Source organism: Phyllobates terribilis, unplaced genomic scaffold (genome assembly GCF_046119375.1).
Source record: "Phyllobates terribilis strain yellow unplaced genomic scaffold, ASM4611937v1 Scaffold_9__5_contigs__length_417890890, whole genome shotgun sequence".
Taxonomy (NCBI): domain Eukaryota; kingdom Metazoa; phylum Chordata; class Amphibia; order Anura; family Dendrobatidae; genus Phyllobates; species Phyllobates terribilis.
The window spans coordinates 105,865,403-105,878,772 of NW_027362769.1; the positions used below are offsets into that span (position 1 = coordinate 105,865,403).

General features: G+C 37.5%; 1 protein-coding gene across 1 annotated transcript; it reads right to left on the reverse strand.

Moving 5' to 3' along the window:
- Positions 1-5,668: 5,668 nt before the first annotated feature.
- Positions 5,669-7,921, reverse strand: HOXD1 (homeobox D1). The gene is made up of 2 exons (XM_073645650.1): positions 6,891-7,921; positions 5,669-6,427 (listed from the first exon to the last, which is right to left on the reverse strand). The coding sequence occupies exons 1-2, from the start codon at positions 7,459-7,461 to the stop codon at positions 6,093-6,095; spliced, it is 906 nt and encodes a 301-aa protein (XP_073501751.1). The 5' UTR covers positions 7,462-7,921; the 3' UTR covers positions 5,669-6,092.
- Positions 7,922-13,370: the final 5,449 nt, after the last annotated feature.

A 13,370-nucleotide genomic window follows, 5' to 3' on the forward strand; every position in this document is an offset into this window, starting at 1 on the left:
CTACTCTGGAACTCTCTACCCCAACACATCAGACTCTCGCCTACCGTGGAAACCTTCAAAAGGAACCTGAAGACCTACCTCTTCCGACAAGCCTACAACCTGCTGTACCACCGCTGCAGACCAGCTCTGCCCTTACCTACTGTATCCTCACCCATCCCTTGCAGATTGTGAGCCCTCGCGGGCAGGGTCCTATCGTCGTTTTTGTTCAAGATTATTGTACTTGTTGTTTGCTATGTATACCCCTTTTCATATGTAAAGCGCCATGGAATAAATGGCGCTATAATAATAATAAATAATAATAATAATAATACTGCCTTATAAATAGTGACTTCCATGAGTTGAAGCAGTTCTGTAAGTGGGAATGATACTTAATTTCTCCAATCCAAGTGACAATTTATATTTTCTAAAGTTTTTAGATCATTGTAAATGTATGTAAATATATCCGGCACTGGGTATAGTTTCTACACGTGGCTAAAGGCCCCATACACATTAGATACAGTAGATGTCGGCCAAACAATCATTTAGCTGAAAGCTCTCTCTCCGACTCCATTATACATAGGAATGCTTACCTTACCCAAGAACTCCTGTGCTCTACTAAAGCAGCATAAGGTCAGTTTACGCCGATCAATCACGGGCACTAAGAGGTCACTGATCAGCTTTTTGCTTGTTGATTGGCGGTTGTTTAATAGCCTATTCACACAATATGATCCTGCATCAGATGCACTCAGAATGAAAAGAAATAGATCATACAGTGCACATAGGCTACAATTCTTCTCAGCACCACATGTTCATTTTACACAGGACGATGTGCTGCCAAGAAAATGATCTCTTGTGCAAACCAAACGATCATTTCACCCAATGAAGGAGCGTTTTGCTCATTCATCAGGGGATCAGCAGCATGTTTAGACAGCATGATTATAGTCAAACAGGTATTCTTACGAATGCTTGATTATGATAATCTTGCAATGTAAATGGACGTTTATGTCTTGGAGGACAAACGGATCGGCCATTGGAAATTCAATAGGCCATATCCTTCTCTCCCCTGACATCATTTGTTGGGGAAGCATCAGGAAGCTCCCATACACTTTAGACTATTGGACAATCCAGCCTATACACTAATGCGTATGGGGACCTTTAGATGCTGCATATTTTCTGTGCAGATTATATAGAGAAAATCTACAGCAAAGTACAATACAAGGCAAGTGATTTTGATTTTTATTAAAATTTGTTATTTGTCATGGATTTCTTCCAAATTTTGATATACATTTAGCCTCATTGTATTGTCAGAGGTAATAAAATCTGGTGAAAATTCTCTATAAAACTTGCATCTAAATCTAAATATTAGAAGGAGTTACCATATAATCACCAGCCCTCTCCCCCAATCCAGTGCAGATCAGTGGCTCAGTGGTTAGCACTGTAGCTTTGCTACCCTGGGTTCAATTCCAAAACCAAGGACAATATATTTGTCTGTTCTCCCCATGTATGTGTGGGTCCCTTCTGGGTACTTCAGTTTCCACCCACACTCCAAAGACATACTGATGGGGATTGTGACCCCAATGAGGACAGTGAGCAATGCTAATGTCTGTAAAGTGCTGTGGAATATGAAGGAGTTGTGTAAGTAATTAAAATAAGTACAGTGGGTACGGAAAGTATTCAGACCCCTTTAAATTTTTCACTCTTTGTTTCTTTGCAGCCATTTGGTAAATTCTAAAAAGTTCATTTTTTTCTCATTAATGTACACTCTGCACCCCATCTTGACTGGAAAAAAAAAACAGAAATGTAGAAATTTTTGCAAATTTATTAAAAAAGAAAAACTGAAATATCACATTGTCATAAGTATTGAGACACTCATATTTAAGTCACATGCTCTCCATTTCCTTGTGATCCTCCTTGAGATGGTTCTACTCCTTCATTGGAGTCCAGCTGTGTTTAATTAAACTGATAGGACTTGATTTGGAAAGGCACACACCTGTCTATATAAGACCTCACAGCTCACAGTGCATGTCAGATCAAATGAGAATCATGAGCTCAAAGGAACTGCCCAAGGAGCTCAGAGACAGAATTGTGACAAGGCACAGATCTGGCCAAGGTTACAAAAGAATTTCTTCATTACTCAAGGTTCCTAAGAGCACAGTGGCCTCCATAATCCTTAAATGGCCATCCAGCCAAACTGAGCAATCATGAGAGAAGAGCCTTAGTGAGAGAGGTAAAGAAAAATGAGACGAAGATAGAACTTTTTGGTGATAATTCTAAGCGGTATGTGTGGAGAAAACCAGGCACTGCTCATCACCTGCCCAATACAATCCCAACAGTGAAACATGGTGGTGGCAGCATCATGCTATGGGGGTGTTTTTCAGCTGCAGGGACAGGACGACTGGTTGCAATTAAAGGAAACATGAATGCGGCCAAGTACAGAGATATCCTGGATGAAACCCTCCTCCAGAGTGCTCTGGACCTCAGACTTTGCCGAAGGTTCACCTTCCAACAAGACACTGACCCTAAGCACACAGCTAAAATAACAAAGGAGTGGCTGCAGAACAACTCTGTGACCATTCTTGACTGGCCCAGCCAGAGCCCTGACCTAAACCCAATTGAGCATCTCTGGAGAGACCTGAAAATGGCTGTCCACCAACGTTCACCATCCAACCTGATGGGACTGGAGAGGATCTGCAAGGAAGAATGGCAGAGGATCCCCAAATCCAGGTGTGAAAAACTTGTTGCATCATTCCCAAAAAGACTCATGGCTGTACTAGCTCAAAAGGGTGCTTCTACTCAATACTGAGCAAAGGGTCTGAATACTTATGACCATGTGATATTTCAGTTTTTCTTTTTTAATAAATTTGCAAAAAAATTCTACATTTCTGTTTTTTTCAGTCAAGATGGAGTGCAGAGTGTACATTAATGAGAAAAAAAATGAACTTTTTAGAATTTACCTAATGGCTGCAATGAAACAAAGAGTGAAAAATTTAAAGGGGTCTGAATACTTTCCGAACCCACTGTAAAACTCCTGCAGCACTACTGAACTGTATTTGGCTGCAGCCATCATGCTGTATTACTGGCATCACTGCTCCCATGATGCCACTAGTACATTATGTTACTGCTGTGGTCATTGATTGGCTGCAGAAGTAACTTGATGACCTTTGGATTACTGAGGTGGTGGTGTTAGCTGCATAGTTATGGTTTTGTTATTTTACAGAATTGCTAGCAGTTTAAAGAGGATCTGTTACAGAATGGCTATATAACAAACCCAAAAAAATGAGCACTTTATGAGTCCAACTCAATAAAGAGATCTTTTTAAAATGTATGCTGTTTATATTTTGAAATGTAATGACAATTCCACTTTAAAGAGTAACTATCATTTATTTTGGTTGGGTTTTTTCACAGATCAATAGTACACATGCAAGTAAGTAACTTTGCAATATACTTTATTTGAGAAATTTGCTTCTTTTACCTTCTGAAATGATCTTTCACTTTCAATTCATAGGTAAAAATCTGTATTCAGTGAAGACAGATTTCCCAATTACTGAGATAGGAGATGGCAGTTGGTGCTTTAGAATTCTATGTAGGGAGGAGCTAGAAGTCAATACAGACATTCTGCTGCAAGTTCTCCTGAAACTACAGTCCACATATGAGCAACAACTGTCATCTCCTATCCAGTAATAGGAAAAATCTGAATTCACTAAAGATTAGACAAATTCAGATTTTTACCTGGTAATTGAGAATTTTGAGAATGAAAGATTAATCCAGAAGGAGAAAGAAGCAGATTGTTCTGATAAGATATATTACAAGTTGTTTATTTTCACGTGTACAATGGATTTAGGGGGTAAAGGGGGAAGTTACTCTTTAAATTTAAGAAAAAATCTGCAGAAAATAAATATGTATTTGTGATATTAATAAATGTAAATGGAGACCAATGAAAGCAATAACAACTATGTTAGTGTTACAGATACAAATAAGACATAATGATTAACATCATGTACTGCACTATTATTTATATACACCTAGTATAAAATTAATTGTAACTATTTTCACTTCAGTGTTATGAAGTATGTACTGATTACATTTTTTTTCATTAAAGTGAACATATGATTAACTTTAGATCTGTAACAAATACTATGATGCATATAAGATGATAGATAGATAGATAGATAGATAGATAGATAGATAGATAGATAGATAGATAGATAGATAGATAGATAGATTAGGTCACATTGCTGACAATAACTATGCATTATTTGGAAATTCGTTCATATATATTGATCTGATACTAAGCTGACCACACTTATCCCCAGGTATGGGTCTTGAGTTGCCTTTTGCGAACTTTGTGTGACCCTGGCGTCCTGCGTGGACTGTGGGAGGGAAGATGCCATCCTGTTGTCACAAAGTGTCACAGATAGGGTGGACTCCGTTTTCTACAGAAATAAACATTTAAATGGTAGTGTGTACACAGAAACTTCCTTTGCCAAATACACTTTTGTCTCTTGACACATTTGATCTCCACAAAGGACACCTGAGATGACATTCACAAGTAGACTGCCTCTTTTCTCTGACACAAGTCCCTCTAAAGTTTCACAAACCGTGTATACATTGCTGCACTTTTTGTGGCCCAGTAAACCAAGGACGTCTTGTTTCCTAAATGTGTCTTATTTTGTAGGGAGAGGATTGTGATGTTTATCAAAGAAAGAGACATTGCAATATCAAAGGCCACCAGGGGAAACCTGGGGTCATGACTGAGGTGACTCTCTTTGATGTCACTCACCAATCACAAATTCTGTTGTTGTAGTCAACAGGTCATTTACATGAGATTGCCAAAGGCAGATGGTGAAAAATAAAGAAATGAAACACCAGCATTATACAGTGCCTATACAGAAATTAAGAAAAGCGGCCAAATAATACCCCAAAGTAATTACATATCTATAAACTTAACCCTTACTACCCTATAGATATATAAATATAGGCAGCTCTGAGCTGTGAGCAATTGTCGGAATATCAGATTGGTGATGTCGGATTAAAGGAATTTATCTATATACACTATCATAAATAAATTCATTAATGTAAGTTGTTACTATATTAATTATCACACTTTTTAATACATGTGTTGCACATATTACTCTGTGCACTTTATACACCATATATTTGATATTTTGTATCTTTTGGCATCTCCACTTACACACTGAGTCCTCGTGACCCCCTGAACTTGTTGACACGTGTGTCTTTGATTTGATCAAGCTTTTGTCATTCCCACTTTGAAAAGTGAGAATTTGTAATTCTCCCAGTGAGATCCCCTTTTGAAGTGTATCAGGTTTTTTTTATATGCGTGAGGATGAATCTAAAAGAACAACCAACCTTACACATACTCTTGGTTTTCTTTAGGATTACAAAGTAGACAATGTTCATCTTCCCAGGCTTCACTCCTGGTGACCTTTTCATCTCCTCACTAACCACACAAGGCCATAGAGGGGGTACACTTCTCTAGGTTGCACCCCTACAAATATTCCAATATATTCTCATGATTTGCTGACCACACCAGTTCTCAAGAACCAGATGTTGCATTCTATTTATTTAGAATTATTTCAACTTTATTTTTGTATTAAAATATATATATATTTACATCAAATACAATCTTATAAATTCTACCCTATGGCCAAATAATACCTGAAGTCCCCAAATTTCTGTCCTTTTTTTTTCCTGAAAATTGCATTTAATCAATCAGGCACAGGGGAAAAAAGCCATTTCATGTGTAATAGTGCAAATTTAAATAGAAGGTAGCTGACTGAATAGTCGGTCTTTGGTCATAGGCTGCATAGATGTCAGTGTATTGGGATTGTACAGGAGTACATACATGGCATGACCCCCACAGTAACCACAGTAATTAAGGCCATTATATCAAACGAAATTCATGAGCAATAATATTCATTCTGTCGCATGCGATATGATCGGCATATAGTACATACTGCACTGAGCATAGTATATAATGAAAGAGCAACCATTATTATATGTACAACTATGTGTTAATTGCCATTCATATTGCAAAAGTCGCTGCTTAGTGCAAAGTTTGCACAGATTTCAACCCTGAGTTGTAAAAGGTTCCTCTATGATGAGACATCACTGGAAGGCGATTGTGGTTCTGTCTTATGTAGGGGCTTCTGCTTTTGGTCCACACAAACATTAGAAGAAGGTCCTGAAGATGGGGAGCTTGGCAGAACCCCTTCCCTTTCCCTCTTCTTTTGTTTCATCCTCCGGTTTTGGAACCAGATCTTGACCTGAGTGTCATTCAGTTGAAGAGAGTTCGCAATCTCTACACGCCTTGCTCTGGTCAGGTACTTGTTAAAATGGAATTCTTTTTCCAGTTCTGTTAGTTGTTTGGTTGTGAAATTTGTCCTCATTGTGCTGGCAGAACTGATGACTCCACACTCTGAAGGCATTGCTACAAATCCAACGACACAAAAGGTTACAATTTGCTTCAGTTTTATAGAAATAAGGAAACAAATTATTGTGTTTCTAATTAGCCTAAACATGAGTGTTTCATTACTGGGAACATAATTGTAACATATTGTATACTTTCCTGTGTTTTCTATATTGATAAGTTAATTGAATCGGAACATGGAAGGTCTAGATAGAGAAAGGTTCTATGAACAGAAAAATTGCCATTTAGGCTTAATAAAGTACACACTTTTCGCATCTATTTGAGTTCTGCATTTCTCTTTTTGATATTGGATATTTGGAAATTTGTTTGGGAGACCTTGCCCCCACTGTATGTAATTGTGGTATTGTTCTATTATTTTTTTGCACAGATAGATAGATAGATAGATAGAGAGATAGATAGATAGATAGATAGATAGATAGATAGATAGATAGATAGATAGAGATAGGTAAATGAGCTGACTTACTTTTCTTTGGAGCACTTCGTTTAACTTTCATCCAATCAAAAGTGTTTAGCGCAGCATGGGTCTCAGATACTGGAGAGTTTGGTTTAGGATAAGAACCAGGAGAAGGCGAGTAGTTCTGAAAGTTTCCCGAATATATGTCTAGATGTTCCTTACGTGGAGCCAATTGATTGTCTTCTCCAAGGGTTTTGTAAGTCAACTGCCCATTGAGAAGGAAAGGTCCATTTCCTGTAAAGACCGAGCTGTTGTACTGGATGTGTCCTCCTGTATCCTCCATCGGATGGGTAGATCCATAGGAATAGTCATAGTCAGAGCTGACAGGTAGATAGCTATAATCTGCAGGTGGACCTGTGTCATAGGGAACATCTAGACTGCATGGTGCATAAAGTGCTGGAGCCTGATGTGGAGGCTGATGAGTAGATGCCGGGTGGACACTAAGTGGTAAATTCCCCATGCACTGATTGTCAGAGGTAGGTCCAGGATAAGACTGTAAAGGAGCATTTCTCTGGTCACTGCGGCAGAACTTGGGTGAGAAAGCTACAACATCCCCAGCATAATCCAAGTATGAATTCATTTCAAAGTCCTTTATGGAGCAGCTAGAAGTCCTTAGGTGGTGACCTCACTGAGCTCTTGGAGCTTCACCTGATCCTGTCTTCTGGACTTGTCTCATTGCTGAGGAAGTAAATGTTGCCCTGTGTGGAGAGGAGGTCACAAGCTGCCTATCATCCAATCAGAAGCGTAGGATGCCTGGGGTCCAGGTGGGGCTCACAGCTGGTGGTGCACTGGCTGGACTTTTAAACTTTCTAAACGAAGTGACCAGACGTCTGTGGCATCTGATCTAAGCGCTGCTGCTTACACAACTCAGTCCCCTTCTTCATCAGATCTGTAGGTCCTCTTCTTCATCAAGTGGTCTCCTCACCATACCCCCTCTCACCATCAGCAGGTCTCCTCCACCATGCTCAGATCTGCTCTCCTTACCACTGAACTCCAGCGCTGTAGAAGGTAACCTCCCTGCGCTCCCTGACAGCACCTCTGCTTGTGATGAAGAGCACTGATAACACTGTAGTTCTGGAGAAATTCTCTGCAGATCAATATCTTGAAAACTCTTATGAAACGTATTTGACGGTCGATCTTACACTTTACATTATTAATTATAGTTCATTATTTGCAGACAGATGCATTTGTAATAAGTCCCAGGCATCAGCAAGTCCTCAGAAGATGCAGCACACACTATGGATTGAGCTGTGTGCGTAAAGTGCAATGTGTGTTCCTGCTTTCAAGGAACTATATTTTATAGGATGGTGATGATGATTGTGGCGGTTAAATGCTTTGCTCCAATCTCCCTTTTTAGCAGCTAATGGATGTGGTGTAAGGTTCAAGATGCTAATGGATTTTCTGCTGTCCCCTGGTAATACTAAGTCTCCCTGTAAGGTAGAATACATTGGGCTGTGGGAGGAGGACACTGGAGAGCAGTCAGGGATCTCTGGATCTCATGCTTTATAGAGAACAATAAAACAATGTGATTACAATGCACTGGAGACACGAACTTCCCTTATGTCATTATACTCAGTGCCTGACCCTGCATTAAATCACACATGTGTTGGATGATGTATCTTCCCTGTGCTGATATCACAGTACAGCAGAAGATTAAAGCTGCATAAATATATCTGTACCTGTAGTTTCTGCTATATTAGTATTTGTGCATGTGGCCTGGGGCTATGCATGTTATTTGTTGGCATTTTATGGCACATACACTGGCAAAGTGTGCAGTGCATCCACCACATTGTAAGCAAAACCTTTCCTATTTATACAGTGCATAAACAAAGAAGGAAATAAAGAGTGCATTTTTTTATATGAATGTTTGTGTCATATTTACTATTATGATTGTAATAGTAAATATGTATTGTGGTATCTGTCCTTTTGTTTCTACATGAAGGCATGAGTTGTGTGAGATTGTTTCAGGATGTGTATGTGATCATTGTGTGTATGGATAGTGAACTTGTGTGTATATGTGTAACTTTAGGTGTGTATATATATGTATATTGTCTAGTGTGTAAAGTGTGCATATATTATAGAATGTAAAGAATAGATGTGTTTCTATGTAATATATATGATTGTACAGGTGTGTAGTATTTTTGTGTAGTGTATGTAAGTGTTTAGCAGTGTATATTTGTATGTATACTTGTGCGTGGTGCGTTTTTTTATAATTCTTTTTTGTATGTGGTTGTAGTATATGCAAGTGGTTATGTGTGTATTTATTTTGGTACTAGTGAAGTGTATTTAAGTGTTTAGCAGTTTTATGTGTACTTATGTGTAGTGCATGTAAGTTTGTATGTGCATTTATGGCTGTAGTGTGAGTGTATAAGTGTGTATGTGTGTAATATATGTGAGCGAATAGGTGTGTATGTATGTAATATATGTCAGTGTATAGGTGTGTATGAATGTATTATATATGGGTGAATAGATGTGTAGTATTTTTGAACTAGTGTAGTATGTGTGTTTTGCAGTGTACATTTGTATGTGTAGTTGTGTATAGTGCATTTAAGTTTGTAATTCTGCTTGTATATGTGGTTGAATTATATGCAAATTATTAAGTGTGTATTTATTTTTCTACTAGTGAAGTGTATGTAAGTGTTTAGCAGTTTTTTATGTGTACTTATGAGTAGTGCATGTAAGTTTATGAGTGTGTATGCATTTATGATTGTACTGTGAGTGTATAGATGTGTATGTATTTAATATATGTGAGTGTATAGGTGTATATGTATGTAATATATATGAGTGTATACGTGTGTATGCATGTAATATACGTGAGTGTATAAGTGTGTATGTATGTAATATATATGAGTGTATAAGTGTGTATGTGTGTAATATATGAATGTATAAGTGTGTATGTATGCAATATGTGAGTGTAAACATGTGTATATATGTAATATATGAATGTATAAGTGTGTATGTATGAAAGTGTATAGGTGTGTATGTATGTAATATATGTGAGTGTATAGGTGTGTATGTATGTAATATATGAATGTATAAGTGTGTATGTATGTAATATGTGAGTGTAAAGATGTGTATGTATGTAATATATGAATGTATAAGTGTGTATGTATGTAATATATGTGAGTGTATAAGTGTGTATGTGTGTAATATATGAATGTATAAGTGTGTGTATGTAATATGTGAGTGTAAACATGTGTATGTATGTAATATATGAATGTATAAGTGTGTGTATGTAATATGTGAGTGTAAACATGTGTATGTATGTAATATATGAATGTATAAGTGTGTATGTATGTAAGTGCATAGGTGTGTATGTATGTAATATATGTGAGTGTATAAATGTGTATGTATGTAATATATGAATGTATAAGTGTGTGTATGTAATATGTGAGTGTAAACATGTGTATGTATGTAATATATGAATGTATAAGTGTGTGTATGTAATATGTGAGTGTAAACATGTGTATGTATGTAATATATGAATGTATAAGTGTGTATGTATGTAAGTGCATAGGTGTGTATGTATGTAATATATGTGAGTGTATAAATGTGTATGCATGTAATATATGTGAGTGTATAGGTGTGTATGTATGTAATATATGAATGTATAAGTGTGTATGTATGTAATATGTGAGTATAAAGATGTGTATGTATGTAATATATGAATGTATAAGTGTGTATGTATGTAATATATGTGAGTGTATAAGTGTGTATGTATGTAATATATGAATGTATAAGTGTGTATGTATGTAATATGTGAGTGTAAAGATGTGTATGTATGTAATATATGAATGTATAAGTGTGTATGTATGTAATATATGTGAATGTATAAGTGTGTATGTATGTAATATATGTGAGTGTATAAGTGTGTATGTATGTAAGTGTATAAGGAGTGTTTAAACTAGGGATTGAGGGGGAGGGTATTCATTTTATAGGTGGGGAAGATAGTGCAGATAGTGACCTGGGCACAAATAAAGAAATTGGGGATGGGGTTAGAACAGTCAATATAGTAAGAAGGAATAGAGGTACAGAGAGATACATAAGATGCATGTACACTAATGCCAGAAGCCTCACCAACAAAATGGAGGAATTAGAATTAATTTTGTTGGAAAGTAATTATGACATGGTAGGGATATCTGAGATGTGGCTGGGCGAGAGCAATGACTGGGCAGTTAATTTACAGGGCCATAGTCTGTTCAGAAATAACCGTACAAACAAGCGAGGGGTGGGGGGTGTTTATATGTAAAATCATCCTTAAAACCCATCTTACGTGAGAATATATGTGAATCTAATGGAAATGTAGAGTTCCTGTGGGTGGAGATAAGGGGAGGGGGAAAAAATAATAAATTACTGATAGGGGTTTGTTATAAGTCTCCAAAAATAATGGAAGCAGCGGAGAATATCCCCATAAAGCAAATAGATGAAGCAGCGACTCAAGGAGAAGTCATTATATTGGGAGACTTCAACTACCCTGAAATACATTGGGGGACAGAAACATGTAGTTCAAGCAAAGGTAATAGGTTTTTGACTACTATGAGAGACAATTACCTTTCACAACTGGTTCAGGACCCAACAAGGACGGGGCACTGCTAGACCTAATATTAACCAATAGGCCAGACCGCATATCAAATATACGAGTAGGGGGTCACTTGTGTAATAGTGATCACAAAATAATACGTTTTCATGTAACCTTTAATAAGATGTGTGCCTAAATTTCAGGAAGGCAAATTGCCAACGGTTGAGAGATGATGTTAGTGCAATAAACTGGGATGATATCCTGAGACATAAAGCTACACAAAGCAAATGGGAGACATTTATTAACATTCTGAATAGGACCTGTGCACAATATATACCCTATGGGAATAAACATGCTAGAAATAGGAGGAAACCACTATGGCTAAATAGAGCTGTAAGGGGCGCAATAAGTGACAAAAAGAAAGTATTTAGAGAGCTAAAGCAAGTAGGTAGTGATGAGGCATTAAATAAATATAGAAATGTAAATAAATTCTGTAAAAATCAAATCAAGGCAGCAAAGATTGAGTCAGAGAGAATCATTGCCAGAGAAAGTAAAAATAATCGCAAAATATTCTTTAACTACATAAATAGTGAACAACTAAAAAATGATAGTGTTGGCCCCCTTAAAAATAGTCTGGGTGAAATGGTGGATGAGGATGAGGAAAAAGCCAATATGCTAAATGATTTTTTTTCAACCGTATTTACACAAGAAAATCGCATGACAGAAAACCTGATTAGTGATAACAAAAATTCTCCATTAAATGTCACTTGCTTAACCCAGCAGGAAGTACGGCGGCGTCTAAAAATCACTAAAGTTGACAAATCCCCAGGCCCGGATGGGATACACCCGCGAGTACTGCAGGAATTAAGTAACGTCATAGATAGACCATTATTTTTAACCTTTAAAGATTCCATAATAACAGGGTCTGTACCACAGGACTGGCGTATAGAAAATGTGGTGCCAATATTCAAAAAGGGAACAAAAACTGAACTTGGAAATTATAGGCCTGTAAGCTTAACCTCTACTGTGGGTAAAATCCTGGAGGGTTTCCTAAGAGATGCTATACTAGAGTATCTGAAGAAGAATAACCTCATGACCCAATATCAACATGGGTTTACGAGGGACAGTTCCTGTCAAACTAATCTGATCAGCTTTTATGAAGAGGTAAGTTCTGGACTGGACCAAGGAAATGCAGTGGATGTTGTGTATATGGACTTTTCAAAAGCTTTTGATACGGTTCCACACAAAAGGTTGATACATAAAATGAGAACAGTGGGGATAGGGGAAAATATATGTATGTGGGTTAAGAATTGGCTCAGTGATAGGAAACAAAGGGTGGTTATTAATGGAAAACACTCAGACTGGGTCTCAGTTAACAGTGGGGTACCACAGGGGTCAGTATTGGGCCTGCTTCTTTTTAACATATTTATTAATGACCTTGTAGGGGGCATACAGAGTAGTATTTCAATATTTGCGGATGACACTAAACTCTGCAGGGTAATCAGTACAGAGGAGGACAATTTTATATTACAGGAGGATCTATGTAAACTAGAAGCTTGGGCTGATAAATGGCAAATGAGCTTTAATGGGGATAAATGTAAGGTAATGCACTTGGGCAGAGGAAATAAAATGTATAATTATATGCTTAATTGTAAAAGACTGGGCAAAACTGTCACTGAAAAAGACCTGGGTGTATTGGTGGAGGACAAGCTCACGTTTAGTGGCCAGTGTCAGGCAACTGCTGTAAAGGCAAATAAAATAATGGGATGCATTAAAAGAGACATAGATGCTCATGAGGAGAACATAATTTTACCTCTATACAAGTCACTAGTGCGACCACACTTAGAATACTGTGTACAGTTCTGGTCTCCGGTGTATATGAAAGACATAGCTGAACTAGAGCGGGTGCAGAGAAGAGCGACCAAGGTTATTAGAGGACTGAGGGGTCTGCAATACCAAGACAGGTTATT